The 20,459-nt window shown below is 46.8% G+C and overlaps 1 protein-coding gene across 8 annotated transcripts in view; it reads left to right on the top strand.

Moving 5' to 3' along the window:
* The first annotated feature begins 26 nt into the window (after positions 1-26).
* PHLDB3 (pleckstrin homology like domain family B member 3) overlaps positions 27-20,459 on the top strand; it is a 37,708-nt gene continuing 17,275 nt past the window's right edge. Inside the window, exons 1-6 of one of the 8 annotated variants that reach the window (XM_083627265.1) lie at positions 27-231; positions 12,992-13,263; positions 15,622-15,762; positions 16,168-16,305; positions 18,780-18,908; positions 19,647-19,802. In XM_083627265.1, coding sequence (XP_083483391.1) covers positions 13,015-13,263; positions 15,622-15,762; positions 16,168-16,305; positions 18,780-18,908; positions 19,647-19,802 — 813 coding nt within the window. In that variant the 5' untranslated portion in view covers positions 27-231; positions 12,992-13,014. Of the gene's footprint in view, positions 232-359; positions 645-12,991; positions 13,264-15,621; positions 15,763-16,164; positions 16,306-18,779; positions 18,909-19,646; positions 19,803-20,459 lie in introns of those variants that run through there. The other 7 variants (XM_083627267.1, XM_083627269.1, XM_083627263.1 and 4 more) reach the window with 7 other exon arrangements.

Here is a 20,459-nt window from a genome sequence, read left to right as displayed (position 1 = left end):
AGCAAAAGCCAAAGCCAGCGAGCAGGGTTGTAAAACTTGTTTGAACACCAGGAAGGCAGGAGCATAACCGCTTGCAGGCTCGACATTGCAAGCAGAAAGTCAGCAGAAGAAGCCGTTCCGGCAGCTCAGCGCACGAGGGGTCTGCGCGCCCGCGCGCGCCTTGAAACCGGAGGGGGTCCTCTCTGTCCAATAGCCCGAGAGAATCGGGGGAAAGCCTCCCCGTCAATCCAGGTGAGTGACAGGCAGCTAGCTGTTAGAGTTAGCAAGGAGCCAGGATGGTGCAGAGAGGAAGCCAGGAGCTGGGTGACATAGGCAAGGGAACGATCCAGGATGGGGGCGGAGCAAGGGAGGGACACTCAGGGAACCAGGAAGGACATTAGGACAACCTGGGAGAGACACCCATCATCATCTTCGCCACCATCATTTTTCCCTATCTGGGATCACAAGGGACAGCATCTGCTTGGACTGGGGGCGCCCTCAAATTTGGGAGTTTGTTTTTCACTTATCTGTGGTCCCTTCTCCTGGGATCGACTGAAGACCCAGGCGCCGGGGTCACCCTGCCCTCCACCCCAAGAAACTGAAGGTTTTGCTTTGGGACAGATTTCCCCTCTTTACACCCCCGGAGTGACAAGGCCCAGAAGAAAGTGAGTGTCAAGAAGTGTTGACCTTGGATTAGTGGGGAAGGTTGTGTGGCTCCCCCCCCCCCGGGGGGAGGAATAGGGAGCAAATGTGCTTATTATTGTCGTTTTTCTGGGTTTGTTTTCTCTCCAAATGGGGGCATTTTGCCTGCTCCCCTGTAGTCAAGTTTAAATTTGGGGAGAGGGGCAGGAAAGGGCAAGCAATAGGGGGCTTACCCCTCCCCCCATTTCTGGAATCTTATCAAATGAAGGCTAAAATGACTTTCAGGACAGACTGAAAGAATCTGAAATGGTGGGAAGCTGATGGAAGCCAACTTTTTTCTTTCTTTTTGAACTGTGACAAAACTTTCCATTGGTGCACGGATTGTTTGTGGGATTTGCAGTCTGCAAACACCATGGGGGGGGGTTCCATATAGGAATTGGGGTGTGTGTGTGCAGAGGTTAAGAGTGTCAGTTCTATGGTACGCAAGAAGGGTCTCAAAATATGGGTTGTGGAAAGGGATTGTTTTTAGAAGCGAGTGGGAGTGCTTTTCCTGGGAACGTTAGGACCTGGTGTGTGTTTGTATCACTTGGGTGGTGCGGAAAGGGGTTAATTTTGGAGGGGTTGAAGATCAAGAGCGTGCCAGGTACAGGGAAAAGGTCACCGGTGTTGCGCCATAAGGAAGTGGGGTTAGACGTGAACCAGAATAGGATCTTTCCTGCTTGTCTGGTGCAGTGTACACACTATACCATGGGTAGGCAAACTAAGGCTGGATCCAGCCCAATCGCCTTCGAAATCTGGCCTGCAGATGGTCCGGGAATCAGCGTGTTTTTATATGAGTAGAATGTGTGCTTTTATTTAAAATGCATCTCTGGGTTATTTGTGGGGCATAGGGATTCATTCACTTCCCTCCCCCAAAATATAGTCCAGCCCCCCACAAGGTCTGAGGGACAGTGGACCGCCCCCCTGCTGAAAAAGTTTGCTGACCCCTGCCCTATTCGCTTGACCACTTCCTGCACTTGGCAGAAAGTCCTGGGATCTGTAGTGTACTCTCCGCAATGCTATAATTCCCAGCACCCACAACACACTACAGTTTCCAGGATTCTTTAATGGGGTGGGGGGATATACTTTAAATGCACAGCAAAAATCAGGTCAGTGCAGCCAAACCCTTATGTTGTACTCCACTGTTAGTTTATGGCAGGCGTGGGCAGCCCATGCCCAAATGTTAATATGGCCCTCGGTCTGATCTTGGAAGCTTCTTTGCAAGTGGTCAGCTCAGACCTCAGACAAGTGCAATCTGGCCTTCCCCTGGACATTCACTGGATGCGGAGGGGCGAGAGAGAAGGGGTGGCAAAAGGGGTACCCCTGCCCACCTCTGGCTTTGGCCCTGTCCACAGTTGACATGCAGCCCCCTACAAGGGGAATGACAGCCTCCAACATTTCTCCGATGAAAATAGGGACGTCCTATTCAACAACAACAACTTTATTATTTTATACCCTGCTCATCTGACTGGGTTGCCCCAGCCACTCTGGGCGGCTTCCAACATATATAAAAACATAATAAAACATTGAACATCGGAAAACCTCCTTATAACAGGGCTGCCTTCAGCTGTCTTCTAAAGTTTGTATAATTAGTTATCTCCTTGACTTGGGTGTCATAACTCCATATCCTCCAGCTTTTCTCTGATGAAAACAGGGATATTCTAAGGAAAAGCGGGACATTCCAGAATCAAACAGAAACCAGGATGGCTTCTGTAAATCCGGGAATGTCCCTGTAAAATAGGGATGCTTGGAAGGTCTGGGAATGCGGTCATCGGCTCTGACCCACCTCTGCAACATGGCACTGAATCCCAATTGCTAGAAATGGCAAGTGGGAGAAAGCAATGTCCCATTTTCCCCAGGAGTGGGGGGCCTTGCAATGATGAAAGCACATGGTACACAGTTAAACATGGAAATCGCTCTGATGGCTTTGAAAGATTAGATGGGTTCATGGAGGAGAAGGCTTATCAGTGGCTACTAGCCACGATGACGATGCAATGCCTCCACAACCGAAGGCAGTCATGCTTCTGAATGCTAGCTGCTGGAAACCACAAGAGGGGAGAGATGCTGTTGTGCTCAAGTCCTGCTTGAGGGTTTGCTACAGGCATCTGAGTGGCCACTGTGAGAACAGGAAGCTAGATAGAGGAGCCATTGGCCACCCAAGCCAGGGCTATTCTTATGTTCCTAATCAGCTAGGATCTCCCTAGTTGGACCTACAAAAGAATGTAAGAAGAGTTTGCTGGATCAGGTCAGTGGCCCATTTAGTCCAGCAACCTATTTTCACAGTCACCAGTCAGATGCCAATGAGAAGACCACAGACAGGTCCCTTTTAGTTCCACAATTCCATGCGTTGCAGGCAAGTTTCTCTCTTACACAGAAGGAAATCCTTTCTGACGCTTGATGTGCCGTGACACACAGATAGATGGATGCACTGCTGGTGAACTGGGAAGTGTTTAAAAAAGGAAAATCCGGACGGCTGTGTTAGTTGATATGCAAATGCATGCAGATTTAATGAGTGAGGACCCCATTCAACAATACGTATGATTAATTGACCAAGCTGTCTTCTGTCGAGCAACAGCCAAAGCAAAAGCAAGCACACGTAACACTCGTTTTCTGCGGGTTTGGCAGAATAAGCTGGGAGGTTGGATGGTGGGTTTTCCTTCTTCCAAGGGCTAAGGGAGTCCAAGGGGTGCTGTTTAAGACTCCAGGAGAAGGCAATGAGCCAAATTTCCAGCAAGTTTTAAAGGCCCCTTTTGGGTTATGTTTGTTTATTTAGAGCATTATTATTATTATTATTATTATTATTATTATTAACCTGCTCTTCAGTTTTAAAAGCCTTCCAGAATGGGTTGCATGTGACTGCTTAAAATAACATGGTGCCTGCTCACAAGCTTGCCATATGAAAGATAAGAGACGAAAGGAAAATGGGTTGGAGAGGGAAGGGGGTGAAGCAGTTTTTATTGCAGTTATGACGAAGAGTGTGTGTTTGTGTGTGTTTTAAGAGTATTTGTTAGGATTTCTTTCTTTTTTTATTTGAACCCTTCTAGATTTTGAGATATTCACCTACAGCAGTGTTTCCCAAACTCGGGTCTCCAGCTGTTTTTGGACTATAACTCCCATCATCCCTAGTTAGCAAGATCAGTGGTCAGGGATGATGGGAATTGTAGTCCAAAAACAGCTGGAGACCCAAGTTTGGGAAACGCTGACCTAGAGGGTCTGGCTCTAGGCTTCTTCTTTGTCAGATATGAGGCAGAAACCTAGCAGGATAAGGGCTCTGTTTGCTATGGACCCCTTTTCTCTTCTTAAAGAGTCTGCAAAGCAATTTAAACATTATTATTACTCCTCTGGGTTTTGAGAGCTTAGCACAAGCTCTTTCACACCAGAACACTTAGAATTGCCAGATTTCCAACTGAGCCCTGCTCCTGTGCCTTCTTCAGCAGTGTACAGCACAATCCTGACAATATTCCTTATTTATTGAGGTGTAATTTTTGCTGTCCTGACAGACGCCTCATTACTTTTATTTTCTCTGCACTGTCCGTACGCAAGTCATTTGCTGCTTCAGACAGCCTAGAGGCAGTAAGGCTGCAATTGTTTGTAAACTCAGAAGTAAGACCAACTGAATTACTCCCAGGTAACTGGGGTTAGGATTGCAGCCTTAATTTGCAGGCGTTAGCAGGCGATAATGCTAAATCTTCATCCTGTGAAAGCCTTGCCTTCTTTCTGCAATTCAACCTGCCACTCAAGCCTCAGGAGCAAGATAATCTGGTTTCCCCCCTCCTGTTTAGTTGCCAACCCACCTTATCTGAGGCTGCGCACAATGTTGCACATTTTAAGGACATTCCCCCTTCCGCCAAGAAGCCTGGGAACTGTAGCTCCAGCTCAAAGAACTATAATTCCCAGCACCCTTGACAAACTTCATTTCACAGGTTACTTTGATGGAAAAATGTGCCTTAAATGCAATTTGGACGTATGGCGTGTACATAGCCTGCATTGCCAACCGTTCTTTGTTTTCATTTTGGTATCTGTGCTTTTGTAAATGGGTTTACAGTATGTATGATGTTGCTATCTTTCTAAGCTGGCTTGAGGGCCCTTTGTTCGGAAAAGTGAGGTGAAGAAAAGGATAAATCAATATCCCATAAGAATAATTATACTCAAGCCATCGGCACAGATTAAACATTCACCTACAAACACCGCCTCCCCTTGTTTCTTAAGCAGAGGGATTTATACCTTTGCCACGCATGCAAACAACATGAGGCCAGTTTTAATCCTTCATAACAAAACGCTCCGTCAGCATGTAGATCAAATCAGAGTTGGCCAAAGATGCTTCTGAGCCATAGTCACATGCAAAGGATACTGTTGCAGCTTTAGAGTTGTGGTATCTTGCCACTGAGGAAAGAGAGGGAGGAGAAAGATGAGCTAAGAAGGAGCATGTGGAGGAATACATGTGAAAAACTGTACAAGTGTGTCTAGTTCAGCTGACGTACAAGTTCCTATTCAGCTCAGGACCAGGTCGCTTGAAAGACTGCCTTAAACACCCTGCAAATTTGAAATTGCAAGCCCGCTCTACAAGTGACTCAGAGCAGGGCTTTTACTGTGGCTGCCCCTGTTCTGGGGTACAGTGGGACCTCGGTTTTCAAACATCTTGGCTGTCGAACGTTATAGAAGCCGAACGTCAAAACCCCGGAAGTGAATGCTTCCGTTTTCGAACATGCCTTGGAAGTTGAATGGCTTCCTAGGCATGTTTCTCAATTTTTTCAGTTGAATTTGCCGACAGCCCTTTGATCCTCGGTTTTTGAATGTTTCGGAAGTCGAAAGTGTTGAATAGTGGGTAGACATAGCAGACGACACAGCGATTTCTCCAAAGCAGCTCTTTATTTGTAAGCTGGAACAGAACTGAACAGCAAGCAGCTCAGCCGGCCTGCTTTTATAGGCAGCCGGCTGTCAACATTGTAGCAACAACAACCCAGGGTTTCCCGCCTAAAATAACTGACATGGACCTGAGTGAAAACTATATACACGATACTCCTGGTGGCCAGGGTGAGAACTTCAATACATAACACCCCTCCCCACCGAGATAAGGCGTTAGTTACAGTGGTGCCTCGCAAGACGAAATTAATTCGTTCCGCGAATTTTTTCGTCTAGCGAATTTTTCGTCTTGCGAAGCACGAAATCCCATAGGAATGCATTGAAAATCAATTAAAGCGTTCCTATGGTCAAAAAAAGTCCAAACAAAGCCAAATTTAGTACAACAAGAGTTTATTAAGTGCTCTTTAAAGTCACACATACTGTAAAGAGCATTTCAAAATTCAACTCCAGAATTTTTTTAAAAAAACAGCAGAGTGGCCCAGTGGTCACAGAAAATCATAAAAATGCAGAAAAAAACACACAAGCTTCCAGATTCTTGGAAACCCCTCCCCAACACCAAGTCCTTGAATTCCAAACACCCCAACCCAAAATCCAACCCCCCCAAAAAAAGTTTTAAAAGCTTAACTTACCAAATGGCTGCAAAAGAAGTTTTGGAAAAGCTTCAAAAATCACCAAAGTCTTTAAAAACCTCAAAAAAGGCTACTATGTACACTGCGTTCTATGAGTTGCTCCTCGAAGTCAAGTCGCAACTGTATTAACGGTGTTAAGAAAAAGGAAACAAACTTGCAAGACGTTTTCGTCTTGCGAAGCAAGCCCATAGGGAAATTCGTCTTGCGAAGCAGCTCAAAAAACGGAAAACCCTTTCGTCTAGCGAGTTTTCCGTCTTGCGAGGCATTCGTCTTGCGGGGCACCACTGTACAATCGTAATGGTTTCCTTATATACAGCACTACACATAATGGTTCAATTAGGCACAATTAGGTTACATTTCACATACTTCCATTAGACCAACAGTGTTACATGTCCAACAACATAGTCCTTTAAATACGGTCTCCTGGCCTTGTGAATTAGAAAGTTCTTCCAGAATGGATTACATTCAAAAACCAATGTTCCCCTGTACAGCGTTCCTGCTGAGATACAACAGGTGGCTGCTATCTGCATTTTCCAGAAACTATTAAAAACAGTTTTGCTAAGACAGGCTTTCTCAACTGGATAAATGGGTCTTTACCATGATTGCCCATTTGTTAGGGCTGTGGTCTTCTTTTAAATGTATTTAATAGAATCGTAGAATTGAAGGGATCCCGAGGGTCATCCAGCCCAACCCTCTACAATGCACAAATCTCAATTAAACCAGTGTTTCTAACTGCTTTTAATTGTCTCATATGTAAATCATATTGAGATGGTGGTTTAAAAGACTAAATAAATTAATAATAATAATAGCAATAACTATTTATGTATCCAGGTGCACAGATTGTACACTCAAAGAATGTAATGTGTGAACACCCCGCGAAGGCTTCTGGGAACCAGGGATTGTATCCAATTAAGCGGAGCTGCTAAAAAATTACTGGGGCTAAATTGGCCATGCCCACTGATTCCAATGGGTCTTCTCTGAGTATGACTAATGTTGGATGCAACTCCAGGCTTCTGCCCCATTTTCATGTAGTTTCTGCCGAGTCCACTCTCCTTCCTCTCGTTTGATTCCACTTCTTCCTTCTGGAAAAACAGGACTTAATAAGGCGGGCCCCACCTAATTGTGGGTGAGGCACTGAGCGAGATTGCTGACAGAAGAACTTACATAAAACAATTTACCTTTCTTACCATATAAAAGAAGCCGCGGAGGAGGCATGTTTGGGAAGGGTTAGCAGCTTGCTACATATGTATGGACTAGTCTGCTAAGACTGTGCCCTCCGCCAGCTCTCACCCACCTGGCTCTGCCTGTCTGCCTCCTCCACCTTAATCTCAGTTTTGCCCAGCTAAAATCCCCATGATATTTTTCTATAAAAAGAGGTGCCGGAGCTCACTATGAACTTTCCCCTTGTTCTCCTAGAATGGCAGTACAGTGGTACCTCAGGTTGTGGGTGGGATCCGTTCCGGACTTCCATTCAGATCCCGAGGTTTCCGCAACCAGAGGGGTCACTTCTGCGCATGCGCGGGTGGCGAAACCTGGAAAAATACTTCTGGGTTTGCCGTGTACGTATCCCGAAGGATACGTAACCGGAGGTGACCATAGAGGTACCACTGTAGTGCCCACCTGAGAGGTGCCAGAGCTGAGATCTAGTGAGCTCCAGATGAAATCCCGTTTTCAGAATATAATATTAAAATCTACATCACAAACTTTAAAATGCCTGAGCAAAGCTGTGGTGCCCTTTTAATATCAACCCAGGCAAAGTATATTGGAAACAGGCAGCAGGCTTCTTCATTGCATATCTTTAGGCACCGGGCAAAAACGTTTCTCTTCAACCAGGCGTTCTTTTTTAATGAGTTTGTGAGAGGCGGGGATTATTGGATTTTTGTTTTATTATGTATTATGTATCTTGTGTTCACATGTTGCATTTTCATGCTGTGAACCACTGTGTGATTTTCAGATGAATACAAAATAATAATAATAATAATAATAATAATAATAATAATAATACAGACGGCACAAACATTACTCTGCAGCAGGTTTTTGGGGTGAGGGGGTGGGGTGGAACGGCTCCAGGCCTGGCCCAAGATTATTCCCAATTTCCCAAACTCCAGCTCAAATCCCGCTTTCAGGCCCTCTCTGACCAAATGCAAGCAGAAAGACGTGTCATTCCAAAGGCTGGGAAGAGACCTGTAGCTGTTAAGGACCATGGAACTCGTTTGCTGTGTGATCACAGGATATGCAGCCGGCCTTGCAACAAACGTCCTGAAAAATAGGAGAAGTTTCCCTCAGGTAGCATAGCAAGGGAGCACCATCCATTAGGACAAAAGGAGCTCTTCCTCATCAGTCTCATTCTGCCTCATCCACCTGCCTTCTTATTTACAGCCAGTCCAAGGGGTGGCTTTGGCTGTCAGCTTCTTCCTCCTTAACCTCAGTGTTGCTTTTGCAGAACTCAGCAGGCAGGAGAGTTGGGGTCAATCTACAATTAGTTGGCTCTGCTTATTATTAGCCCTGTCTCCATCCGCTGTTGACCTCCTTGCCTTCCCCACTGCTGGTCTCCAGGGGGACTGAACCCAGGATTTTCTGCATGCAAAGGAGATGTTCTTCCACTGAGCTACAACCCTTCTTCATTTGTGAGCTGGAACGATGAGAAACGAAGTGTCTCTGAAGGCACGCTCTGGCTGTTGGCAAGCCCATGTGCTGCCTCAGCAGACCTCCTGGCTGTGTTCAGTTCCTTTTCATTGGCATCTTACCCGCTTCTGTGGAAAAACCTGACCTTGCTGTTATTTTGGTCTGATGTGAAAGTGTCTCTTAGCGAAGAGGGAAACAAGCTGGGAGAGAGAACTAGGAGAGATAAGTGGGCTGCTGAAGTGGTGGGTCTCTGCCTCCGCATTCCCACTTGAGGTAGCAACAGCCCACAGCTTGGAAGGCTTTCAAACGGCACTGGACAAATTCATGGAGGAGAAAGCTATTGGATGACTACCAGCCGCAATGGAAATGCTCTCCACCTCTACTGAATGTGGCACTGGGCATTTGAATGCCAATTGCTGGGTGTCACAAGTGAGGAAGATGCAGCTGTGCTGGGGGGCTTCTTGTGGGTTGGCTGTTGTGAGAACAGAATGCTGGACTAGATGGGCCTGCGGCCTGATCCAGAAGCCAGACTCTTCTTAAGTCAGGCACCCCCAAAACTCGCCCTCCAGATGTTTTGGGACTACAACTCCCATCATCCCTAGCTAACAGGACCAGCGGTCAGGGATGATGGGAATTGTAGTCCCAAAACATCTGGAGGGCCAAGTTTGGGGATGCCTGTCTTAAATTCTCTCACTAGACATCTAAAGCAAACTGGATGTTGTTATTAGGTCATCAGTTGCATACCCACCAACATTTCTCTGATGAAAATATGGACGTCCTATTCAATCACCACCACCATCATCATCATGAGTGCTTTTTTCTGGGGGGACGCACGGGTATGCATACCCCTAAACATTTTGTGAATCTAAGTTTGGCCTCATTGAGGGACAGTATTTCAATATGAGTAGGAAAATGAGAGTACCCCTAAACATTTTAAAGGAAAAAAAGCACTGATTAATAATAATAATAATACCCCGCCCATCTGACTGGGTTGCCCTAGCCACGCTGGGTGGCTTCCAACTTATATAAAACCATAATAAAACATTAAACATTTAAAAAAAACTTCCCTAAATAGGGCTGCCTTCAGGTGTCTTCTAAAGGTTGTATCATTACTTATCTCCTTAGCTTGGGGGTCTCACAACTCCATACCCTCTGATGAAAATAGGGACATCCTTAGGAAAAGCGGAACATTCCAGAATCAAATCAGAAACCAGAATGGCTTCTGTAAATCCAGGACTGTCCCTTGAAAATAGGGACACTTGGAGGGTCTACAGTTATCTAAGAGGTTCATACCTTCCCCCCTCCCCCAACCCCACATATCTTGCAGAGGAAACATCTTTATTATTCTCACACCAATGAAGACTTGGCCAACCAGAGTTCCTCCTCTGCTATTACACAGGAAGCTGCTTCAGACTAGGCCAGACTGTCTGGCCCAGTGCTGACTACTCTGACTGGCAGCAGCAGCTCCCGAAAGGTGTGAGGCTGTGACACTTTCCCAGCCACTCTTTTCAACGAAAGCGGCTGCTCATGTGTCACCCAAAAATCGGAAAGGCGTCACCAAAGAAGATGCCGAAAGAGGATGCAGATTTGCATGGAATGTGCGCGTGCTGATGTTTATGTATTAATGCAAATCTAGAAATATTTAATAAACTCTAATGAACAGAAACAATTTCATTTTCTGCCTCAGGCAATGAAATATCTTAAGCCAGTCCTGTCGCTGATGTGGTGTGTAATGTCCTGCCCTGCGTACGTGAGCACAATATACCTGTCAGGGATAGGGTGTCCCATGTCTGGGGTGCAAATGTGGCCCTGCAGGACTCTCTCTATGGCCTCCACAGCTCAATCTAGGCCACACCTCCTTTCCTCAAACCACGTCCCTCAGTGACCCTGCTTCCAGAAAGTGGTGTTGGGGGATGAGTATTCAGACCCCTGGGCTCTCACTTGTGGGGTGCTTCAGGGTTCCGTCCTCTCCCCCAATGCTTTTTAATATCTATATGAAGCTGCTGGGAGAGATCATCAGGGGATTTGGGCTGGGTGTTCATCAGTATGCAAATGACACCCATCTCTACCTCTCTTTTAAATCAGAACCAGTGAAGGCAGTGAAGGTCCTGTGTGAGTGTCTGGAGGCGGTTGGAGGATGGAGGGCGGCTAACAGATTGAGGCTGAATCCTGACAAGACAGAAGTACTGTTTTGGGGGGACAGGAGGCGGGCAGGTGTGGAGGACTCTCTGTTCTTGAATAGGGTAACTGTGCCCCTGAAGGACCAGGTGTGCAGCCTGGGAGTCATTTTGGACTCACAGCTGTCCATGGAGGCACAGGTCAAATCTGTGTCCAGGGCAGCTGTTTATCAGCTCCATCTGGTACATAGGCTGAGACACTACCTGCCCACGGACTGTCTCGCCAGAGTGGTGCATGCTCTAGTTATCTCCTGCTTAGACAACTGTAATGCACTCTACATGGGACAGGTAGACTGGTGACTGGGAGTGGCTGCCGGGTCCACATAACACTGGTCCTGAGAGATCTGCATTGGCTCCCAGTACATTTCTGAGCACAATTCAAAATGTTGGTGCTGACCTATAAAGCCCTAAACGGCCTCGGTCCTGTATACCTGAAGGAGCGTCTCCACCCCCATCGTTCAGCCCGGACACTGAGATCCAGCTCCGAGGGCCTTCTGCCAGTTCTCTCATTGCAAGAAGTGAGGTTACAGGGAACCAGACAGAGGGTCTTCTCAGTAGTAGTGCCCACCCTGTGGAACGCCCTCCCATCATTTGTCAAGGAAATTAGCAGCTATCCTATTTTTAAAAGACATCTGAATTAAAAGACATCTGTTTAGGGAAGTTTTTAATATTTAATGCTTTGTTGTTTTTAACACTCGATTGAAACCCACCCAGAGTGGCTGGGGAAACTCAGCCTGATGGGCAGGGTATAAATAATAAATTATTATTATTATTTCCCACAGCTGTGTTGGGCCCTGCCAGGCCTACCTGCAGCCAGCGGAAGGCTGCACTGGCCTGCACTGTGTCTCGAGATGCCAAGGGGACCAGCGGGCATGGCACGAGGTCACACCGGCTTGCACAGCATCTCCTGATGCTACAGGGACTGGCACACTTTAGCGGAAGGTGGCACCGGTCTACCCAGCATTTGGAGATGCATGGGACGTCACAGGTGACATGTGGCATCACATGTGCATGCTGGGCCCCTTAGGGGCAATTTGGCATTGGTGCATTCAAGGTAACATGGTGCCTAGCCCTGCCACTGGATTATGTCAGGCAAAGGAAAGGCGACAGCAGGCTGAGAAGCAGTTGGGATTCCCTTGGCCTTTGGTGCAATAGGAATTTCCTTTCCTTTCCGCTTCCAGGCTCCTGGTAAGCTTTTCTTCTTCTTTCCCCTAAAAAGAATGAATTGCAGGGAGTCCATTATGGGATGCTGACTTTGACATATGAAGTCCCTGAGGGCTTGGGCCCAACTTATGGTAATGAGTTGCAATAAACAGGGCTGGCCTTCTACCTTTGCGTAAGACAGGGAGGGGAAAAATACTTAGCATTCATGGGGTGTGTTTCAGAAGTTCAGGGCATTACACCTGTTTTTCATGCCTTAAAATACTTGTACCACACCTTTGGGGTCCAGAATGTACTAAATGACAGATAATGCTTTTTTAAAAAAAATTACACAAAGAAAAGAATGAACAACAGCAAGCTAAAACCACACTGCAACAAAAGGCACCCCCTCACTGTCGCCGAATCCACTTTAGGCTTGGGGCTTGGGGAAAAACTCAGGACAGGTTTACGGGGTACCTGGAGGGGGACACCGCCCCCGCCATGCAGTAGAAATCGTTCTGCTCATGCAAAGCGCATCTTAGCTCTACATTAAATGCAGCCTTTGGTGACACCAATCCTTTGGCAGTTATATATCAAGCAAAAACCACCTCTGTGGTCTTTCTGGCACCTGTTGAAGATCATTTCAAGCGGAGATCTTTATCCCTGTCTGTACCTGTGTTGGATTTGAAATTGTTTTCATGCATGAGTTGTTGTTTTTATATACACGGAACTGTTTCTCTGTTGCTTTTCACATGCGGGATTATTTTTAGCGTGACTCTCTCCTGCTACAAAACCACGGAAAACGATTCCCAAACAGAATCATAAGTCAGTAAAGAAATAGACGATGCTGGTGACTAAATAACAAGGGGTCTTTGTTATTATCGTTTATCCTCGCAGCGGATATCATGCCTTGTTGAGTGATGGTGCTCCAGAACTCGGATGCCATGGGGGTGCTGAGCCAAGCGCAGCTGTGCCCCTTTTCAACCAAATCGGAGAAGGATCGCCTGGAGGATATGCCCAAGTGCCAGTCACCAGACAAGGAGGGGTCCCCAGCCCAGTGTAGCATAGAAGATGCCCTTTCTTTGGAAGGCGGCTCCAGTCCAGGTGGAAACTCCAGTGACGGGATGGAGGAGGATGAAGCCAGCAGCACAGAGAGTGCCCAGAATGGGGTGAGTGGCAGCAAATGTCTAGGGTCTCATTTCTCATCTGAGGCTTAATTGGCTTTTGAGCCTTTTCCTTCATCAAGTGGGAGAGGGGTGTTTTTAACAGAAATGACAGGGGTAAATATGCATATGTATTTGCTAGGGTTGCCTCCTCTGTTTTCTCTGCTCGCCAGCCCCATATGCTTTGCAAGCGGAAGGTCCCAGGTTCAATCCCTAATAACCCCAGGCAGGGCTGGGAATGTGCCCTGCCCAAAACCTTGGACAGCTGCTGCCAGTCAGTGTTGACAATACTGAGCTATAGACGGACCAATGTCTATAGGCAGCTCCCAATGTTTTTCTTTTAATCAAACAACGGGTAGAGAAGTGCAATCGTCTCTAAGCGGTGCACAAGCAATGCAATACAGAAAAGGTAGTTAAAACCACACAATCAGATACTCTGGTTTCTCTTCAGATCGTACAAATCTTTCACCTTTTACTAAAACGACACAATCAGCTAATGGGGGGAAAGTCTTCAGTAGACACCGGAAGATCAACAGGGATGAGGCCTGCTAACCCCAACTAGAAGGGAGTTGGGCCCACAATATTAACTGCACAGCTCCCAATGAATACAAACCATGCATCCAAGCCATAGGGGCCACAAACAGTGACCCAGGAGACTCAGTGTTTGGGCAGAGATTGGGGCTGCCGGTGCAAATTTTTGAGCATTAGAGTTATATAGTTTGGGAGCTCAATGGTAGAGCATCAGCTTTGCATGGCTACTGTGAGGACAGGATGCTGGACTTGGTGGGCCCTCGGCCAGATCCAGCAGGACTCTTCTTAAGTTCTTATGTGGCAGCTAACCAGAAGCCCTTTTGCCACTGGTGCCTAAAACCATTAGTCTGGGTGTTGCTATAGAGAGGGAAGTGAGCAGGTTTTTCCTCCTCCCTCTACGAAGCGCATCTTTGTGGTGAATGGTCAACACCTCCTCTTAGTTTCCTACTATAGTCGTACCTTGGTTCTCGAACGGAATCCGTTCTGGAAGTCCGTTTAACTTCCAAAAACATTCGAAAACCAAGGAACTTCCTGCACTCAATCGGAAGCCACGGAAACCATATCGGATGTTTGGCTTCTAAAAAACATTTGCAAACCAGAACACTCACTTCCGGGTTTGCAGCATTTGGGAACCAAAACGTTCATGTCGCAAGGCGTTCGAGAACCAAGATACGACTGTAAGTAGTCACTGGAAGGATTCCCAAAACAGAAGTTTTGGTTTTCAGGTATGCTTAGGTCTTCATAGCTCCTAGTTAAGTACCAATTGGACAAAGGGCTAAAGGATGTGAACAGGGCTGGGAGGAAGAGTTCAGATAGAACAAAATCTCTCCTCTCGCGAAGGGACTAGTGTTAATCTCTTGCCTCCCAAGCTGACATTTTCAGTTTCAGTTTTGCAACCCTGGTAGGGAATCTCAGCCACACCTTTTGGCACAGTTATTGGAACACACCGTAGCTCAGTGCTGGAGCACCTCATTTGAACAAAGATGGTCACTGTTTTGATTTGCACCTGGTACCTCCAGTGAAAAGGAAGTCCATGGTTAGACGCAGCAGCAAAGCTTCTGAATACAAGTTGCTGGAAAGCACAGGAGGGGAAAGATGCTCTTGAGCTCAGATCCTGCTTGCAGGCTTCCCAACTTCTTCTTAAGTTCTTTATTTATTTCATATTCATATTATTTCATATTCAAATTACAAGTGCTCAAAGTAAAAGAAGACACAAAAAGAAGAAACAAGAAATAGTACCCATGTAGGAAACAAAACAGAACAGCAACAACAAAAGATATTATGTACATTACAAAAAAAGGGGGGGTTGTTGTTATTGTAGTTAACCAGACCTTCATCTAATATGGCATTTATAACAAATATCATTAAATTTGTCCATGGCAAATCTGTGTTTGTACACAACTTGCTCATGTGCAGCAAGTTTGTACATGTCTTCAATCCAATCATTAAAGGGAGCTGCATTTTTATTTTTCCAGATCATCAAGACCAGTCTTTTTGCCATAGTAAGGGCACATAGAGTCCCTTTGTTAGATTCCATGTGTTGCGTACATAATTCAAAAGGATATTTTTCCTCTGCAAATTTAAGATTGCTCCATACAGTCATGTTGATTGGCTCTATTACCTCCTGCCAGAATTTTTTCAATGTAGGACGTTGTACAAATGTATGTTTTATCTGAAGCATTATCCTTGCCACATTTCCAGCAGCTAGATATAGGCCCTTCTTAAGCTCTTACAGTGTGGGGATCAGAACCACCCACAGGGTTTCGTTTGTGCGAATGCAGCCTGCATGTGTACACGCAAACCCTGATTTATATATCGTGTTTCCCTTCCCAGTATGAGAGTCCCCAAACAGGAAGAATCGGCTGCAGCACGAAGGAGAAGCAGTTGCGGCCGACTCACACTGTGAGCAAGATCTCGGCTCTTGAGAATCGGATCAAGGAGCTGCATCACCGGAAGAAGGAGGTGAACATTGAGGTACGCCTCAGTCTCCTATAATCCCCTCCCTGTTTCACGAGGAAAGGGGTGTCTGATGGGTGACAATTGGCACCTGTAAAACCGGTATGGTGGAGGCACCACACCCAGGCAGGTGGGGAAAGGCTTGAGGCACGTCACAGATACATAGAGAGCAGGACCTGCTGGTTCTGCAGAACGGGGCATCCCTCGCCGCACGGTGTTTAGTTCCCAAGGTGCTCTCAGGAGCGTTCTCTAATGGTCAGATCAGATGAGCCTGGAAGTTAGAACTTCCCCTGCATTCCTCGATTGCTCTTATCCCATGATTCCGCTTGCCCGTCTGCCCCCTGGTGGCTGTGCAGTGGTTGGCTGGCTGCCATTCAGGATGTTTGGGCACCTCGCCTCTGACATGGCCCCCTTCCCCAGCAGATGGACCTGGAAGGAGCCTTGCTGCAAGGAGAACTAAAGGAGGAGAGGCAGGAGCTGAGAAGGGAAGAGGAGCGGCTGCTGGAGCTGCAGAAACGCCTCGTGGAGACGGAGCGCAGGTGCCACGCCGAAAGAGAGAAGGTGAGGCCTCCTCTCTTAAGTCTTCCTCTCGTCAGCCTCCAGGGGCCTCTTCAGGCTGGTGATTTATTGCGGGTGTGTTTTGCAACATGTGGATTTCTCCTGCTTTCGTTTGTTCTGAGGTGCTCCTTGGATGCCTCTGCATGATTGCTGTCCGGAAGGGTGGAAGTGCAACAAAAGCAGGGCAAAAATCAACTGGGACACAGAATCATAGGATTGCAGAGTTGGAAGGGACCCTGAGGGTCATCTAGCCCAACCCACCCCTGCAGTGCAGGAATATTTGTTATGTGATTTCAGTAGGAAGTTGCAGGATATGCACCGATTGGAAATGAAACAGTGCGACCTCCCTGAAAGTCAGATCATGTGTGGTCGCCCTGATAGCATCATCCTGAGCTGATGATGAATGGCACAGGTAGGATGGGTAGGATCACACCCTTTCTCTGCCAGCTTTGTTTTCCCTGCTGGGTAACTCTTCCAGTTGGATGACTCTTCCCTACTGTGTGATGGTGGGAAGGTCCATCACGACTGTGGAAAGGGGAGGGAAGTTTTGCATTCTTCATCTCCCTGCAATCCTCCTTCTGCTCCTCAGTTGATTGGTGAACAGGTGAAAAAAGGTGGCGGAGGATGGACTGCAGAAAAAAGTTAATCTGTATCTGGAGCCTCCTGTCCTTCTTACTGCTCTGCTGATCAGTGGGAGGGTATGTTGTGTGTCATGTAAGATCAGGCAGTGGTCTGGAAGCAGCCTGGGCAGCGGACCGATTGCACACCTCTGACCAGAGAATGTGCAAAATGTAGTCAACATATGCACATTCCGCAAGGGCAGTTGGCGAGTATGTCTGTTGATGGGAAATGTACATTATTGCCTCTTCTTGGAAAGATTATATGCACATTCCCTATGAGGCCTGGTTAATGTGCACAATGGCCATTTGCTATGCACATTAACCTCTCAATGCACATTCCTTTTAAAACACACACACACATGTTATGGATGTATATACCTTCCACATCTGATGAAGCGCATTGTTGGTCAGGAAAGCTTATGCCATAATAAATTTGTTAGCCTTTAAAGTGCCACGAGGCTCTTTGTTTGTCTGTATTTGGAGACTGAAACTGAAATTCAAAGGCTTTCTCATCATCCCTATTATTGTTCACCACTTTGGGCTTTTTAGTGTTATATAATACAGTAAAGCAAAGCTTAAGTTGACAGAAAAGCGGTGTTTGGCTAAACAAAAACAAAAACCCACCACACCTACACACAGAATGGAGGAAGGACTGTAGCTCATTGGTAGAACATTTGCCTTATAGGCACAAGGTCCCGGGTTCAATTCCTGGCATCTCCAGGTAGGGCTGGCAAAACTCCTGCCTGAAACCCTAGAGAGCCACTGCCAATCAGTGAAGACAATACTGGGCTAGATAAACCAGTGTAAGGCAGCTGTCTATATTCCTCCTTATGCATTTTCTTGTCCTAGACTCATAGAACTTAAAGTAGGAAGGGAACCCAGGGGTCATCTAGCTCAGCCCCTTGCAACGCAGGCCACCCCCACTGTCTCCCTGCTTGTCTTAGGTCTCTCAGCTTTTTGTGTGTGTGGTAGGGGGAAGAAATGGCAAATGGTTGCGTCCTGCCCTGAGATCATTTATGATGACAGGTGCAATAGATATTTTCTTCCTATATAAATAAATATCCAATGCTGTCATCAAGTAGCCCACATCACAGGACTTCTGCATAACAACAACAAGCTGTTGCCAGGAATATATGTGCGTAAAAAGCAGTCCTTCCAAAATCTTCAAAAGTACCTGTAATTAAATAGTGCAAGGAACTTAACAGGTAGCTGACACACAGGAGGGCGCTAAATCTCCACCTTGATGTCCAAAGTCTGCTCCTAGCAGAGCACAACACCTTGTTGATGGGCTGGGAGGTCAAAGTGCCTGAAGCAGTGAGGAATAACAGCACAACGAGAAGGAAGAGAACACAGGGAAGGAGGAAAATGTTGATTATTTAGCGACTAGTTATATCTTTCCATTCCCCAGTGGGAGAAGAGGAAGGGCCATAGCTCAGCGGTAGAGCATCTGCTTTGCATGCAGGTCTCAGGTTCGAATCCCAGCATCTTCAGGTAGGACTGGGAGGGACTCCTGGAAAACCACTGCTGGGCAGTGTCACCAATGTGATGGACCAATGTGTCTGACTTAGCACAAGGCAGCTTCCAATCTTCCCATGCTGGCAAAAGTGATGGGTAGACTGAACCCAGGTGACCCTACCCTGAACTGCACGCTTGCCTGCACTCTGAAGTGTTGCAGCCTGGACTTCACCTTTATTTCATCAGTGAGAACTTGGCCTCCCAAGCGGCGCTTATCGCAGCGCCGATCACAGTTGGGAAAGGAACGCCTAATCTGGTAACTTGCTAGGTGGAGCAAAAGTGGCTGGATATTTGCTGCCCATGGAGATGTAGTAATGCTCTCCCTGCCCTCTTTTTCGGCAGGAGAAGGCGCGGCTGCAGAGAGAGCGTCACAAGGTAGAGGAGCTACAGCGGCAGCACGCTGAATCACAGATCCACCTGGACAACCAGCCCGAATCCATGCGGGAACGGATGCAGAAGCAGCTTCAGGAGGTGAGTGTGCAGCAAGGAGCTGCCAGAAACAGGTCTGGTATGGCGGCGTGCGAAAAGCAGGTCAGATTGTGTGATTTCTCTCTTTGGTTTCTACCACTTCAGATTGCAAGTGGGGCAGATGGTGCGATTTGAAGGCATGCATCAAACTCTCTGCTTATAGGAAGATAGGCATCAGGGAGAGAAGGGCTCTAGCCTAGACCTTTAGGGAAGGGCAGTGGTTCACTGGCAGAACACATGCGTGCAAAAGATCACAGGTTCAACCCCCAGTGTCTCCAGGTACAGTTGGGAGACACCTCCTGCCTTGGGGAGCTGCTGCCAGTCAGTGTGGGTCATGCTGAGCTTGATGTATAAGGCAGCAGCTCCATGTGTTTGCATGTTTCTAATAGGGTTCTCTGTGCCGTGTGCATTTCAAAATGTGGTTTCTCCCAACCTACGATCTCAAGTGGTGAAATCTAGGACAGGCTCCCCTAATTAGGGGGCTTTGAAGTGCTATCAGCCCCCAATACCACAGCTGGGTTGGGTGGGAGTTGTGGTCCAAAACATCTGGAAGGCACCAGGAGGTTGGGGAAGGCTGGTCTCCACAATGCAGGCCTAAAAAAATCCAAGCCAGGAAGAAACTTCTACTGGCTTGCAAATTGTGGGAATCTGGCAGGTAGCATAAGTTCCCTGACCACTGGGTCCTTCTGGCAATAAGCGATGGGACCCAGAAGTCTATCTTGACTCTGGTTCTCTACCCAGACATCTGAGATGCTAGATGGAGCCCTGAGATGCTATGAAGATCTGGAGTTCCAGCAATTGGAGCGGGAAAGCCGGTTGGAAGAGGAGAAGGAGGCCATCTGCCAGGCTCTGGCCCAAGAGATCACTCAGCTGCAGAACAGCATCAACCAAAGGAAGGTAAGTGGCAGTCCTGATGACCCATAAATAGAGTTCCAGGGTTTGTCTCACTCTATAGTAGCCTTCTCTGACCTGGGGCCCTGACAGGGCTGTAGTGTTTTTCTTTTCAGGATGAGGAGGGACATTCCTATCCTGCCATTTTCATGTGCACAGCATTTATTTCTTACACATTTATTCTTTGAAAAGTAGCATGGGTGGTTTTTTGTGTGCTCCAAGCTGCTTTGCCAAGGCAACGGCAAACAGATCTGGTACTTCTGTTTTCCTTTTGTTTTCTTTTGACTGCACACTTAAATCTGGTCCAATCAGTAGATCAACCAACTGAAATTTTAGTTGCTCAATTGATGCAGGAGTCACCTTTGAACTAGTGGTGCCTACTTTTAATCAGAGGGATCAAGACTTAGAGGCTCTTAAGTATATTTTTGAAGGGTGTTATTTGTCTCCTCCCCCCACCTGCTGTGATATGTATAAAATAAAGGATGAAAAAGAAGATAGTCTTTCCTTTCAGTAAAGGAGCACAAAATTCACCTGTTTGCTATCTAAAAAAGATCCATGTTTAGCTTGGGTATTCTGCACACGTGATAGTTAAATCTGTGAAAAGGCAGATGAGTCATCAGCTAAGCGTTATTTAATTAGTCAATAACCTTGGGGTTGTGTTTT

Source organism: Podarcis filfolensis (assembly GCF_964270895.1).
Source record: "Podarcis filfolensis genome assembly, chromosome: 8".
In the NCBI taxonomy this organism is placed as follows: Eukaryota; Metazoa; Chordata; class Lepidosauria; order Squamata; family Lacertidae; genus Podarcis; species Podarcis filfolensis.
The sequence above is the reverse complement of the archived record's forward strand: the minus strand, read 5'-3'. Positions and strand labels throughout refer to the sequence as shown.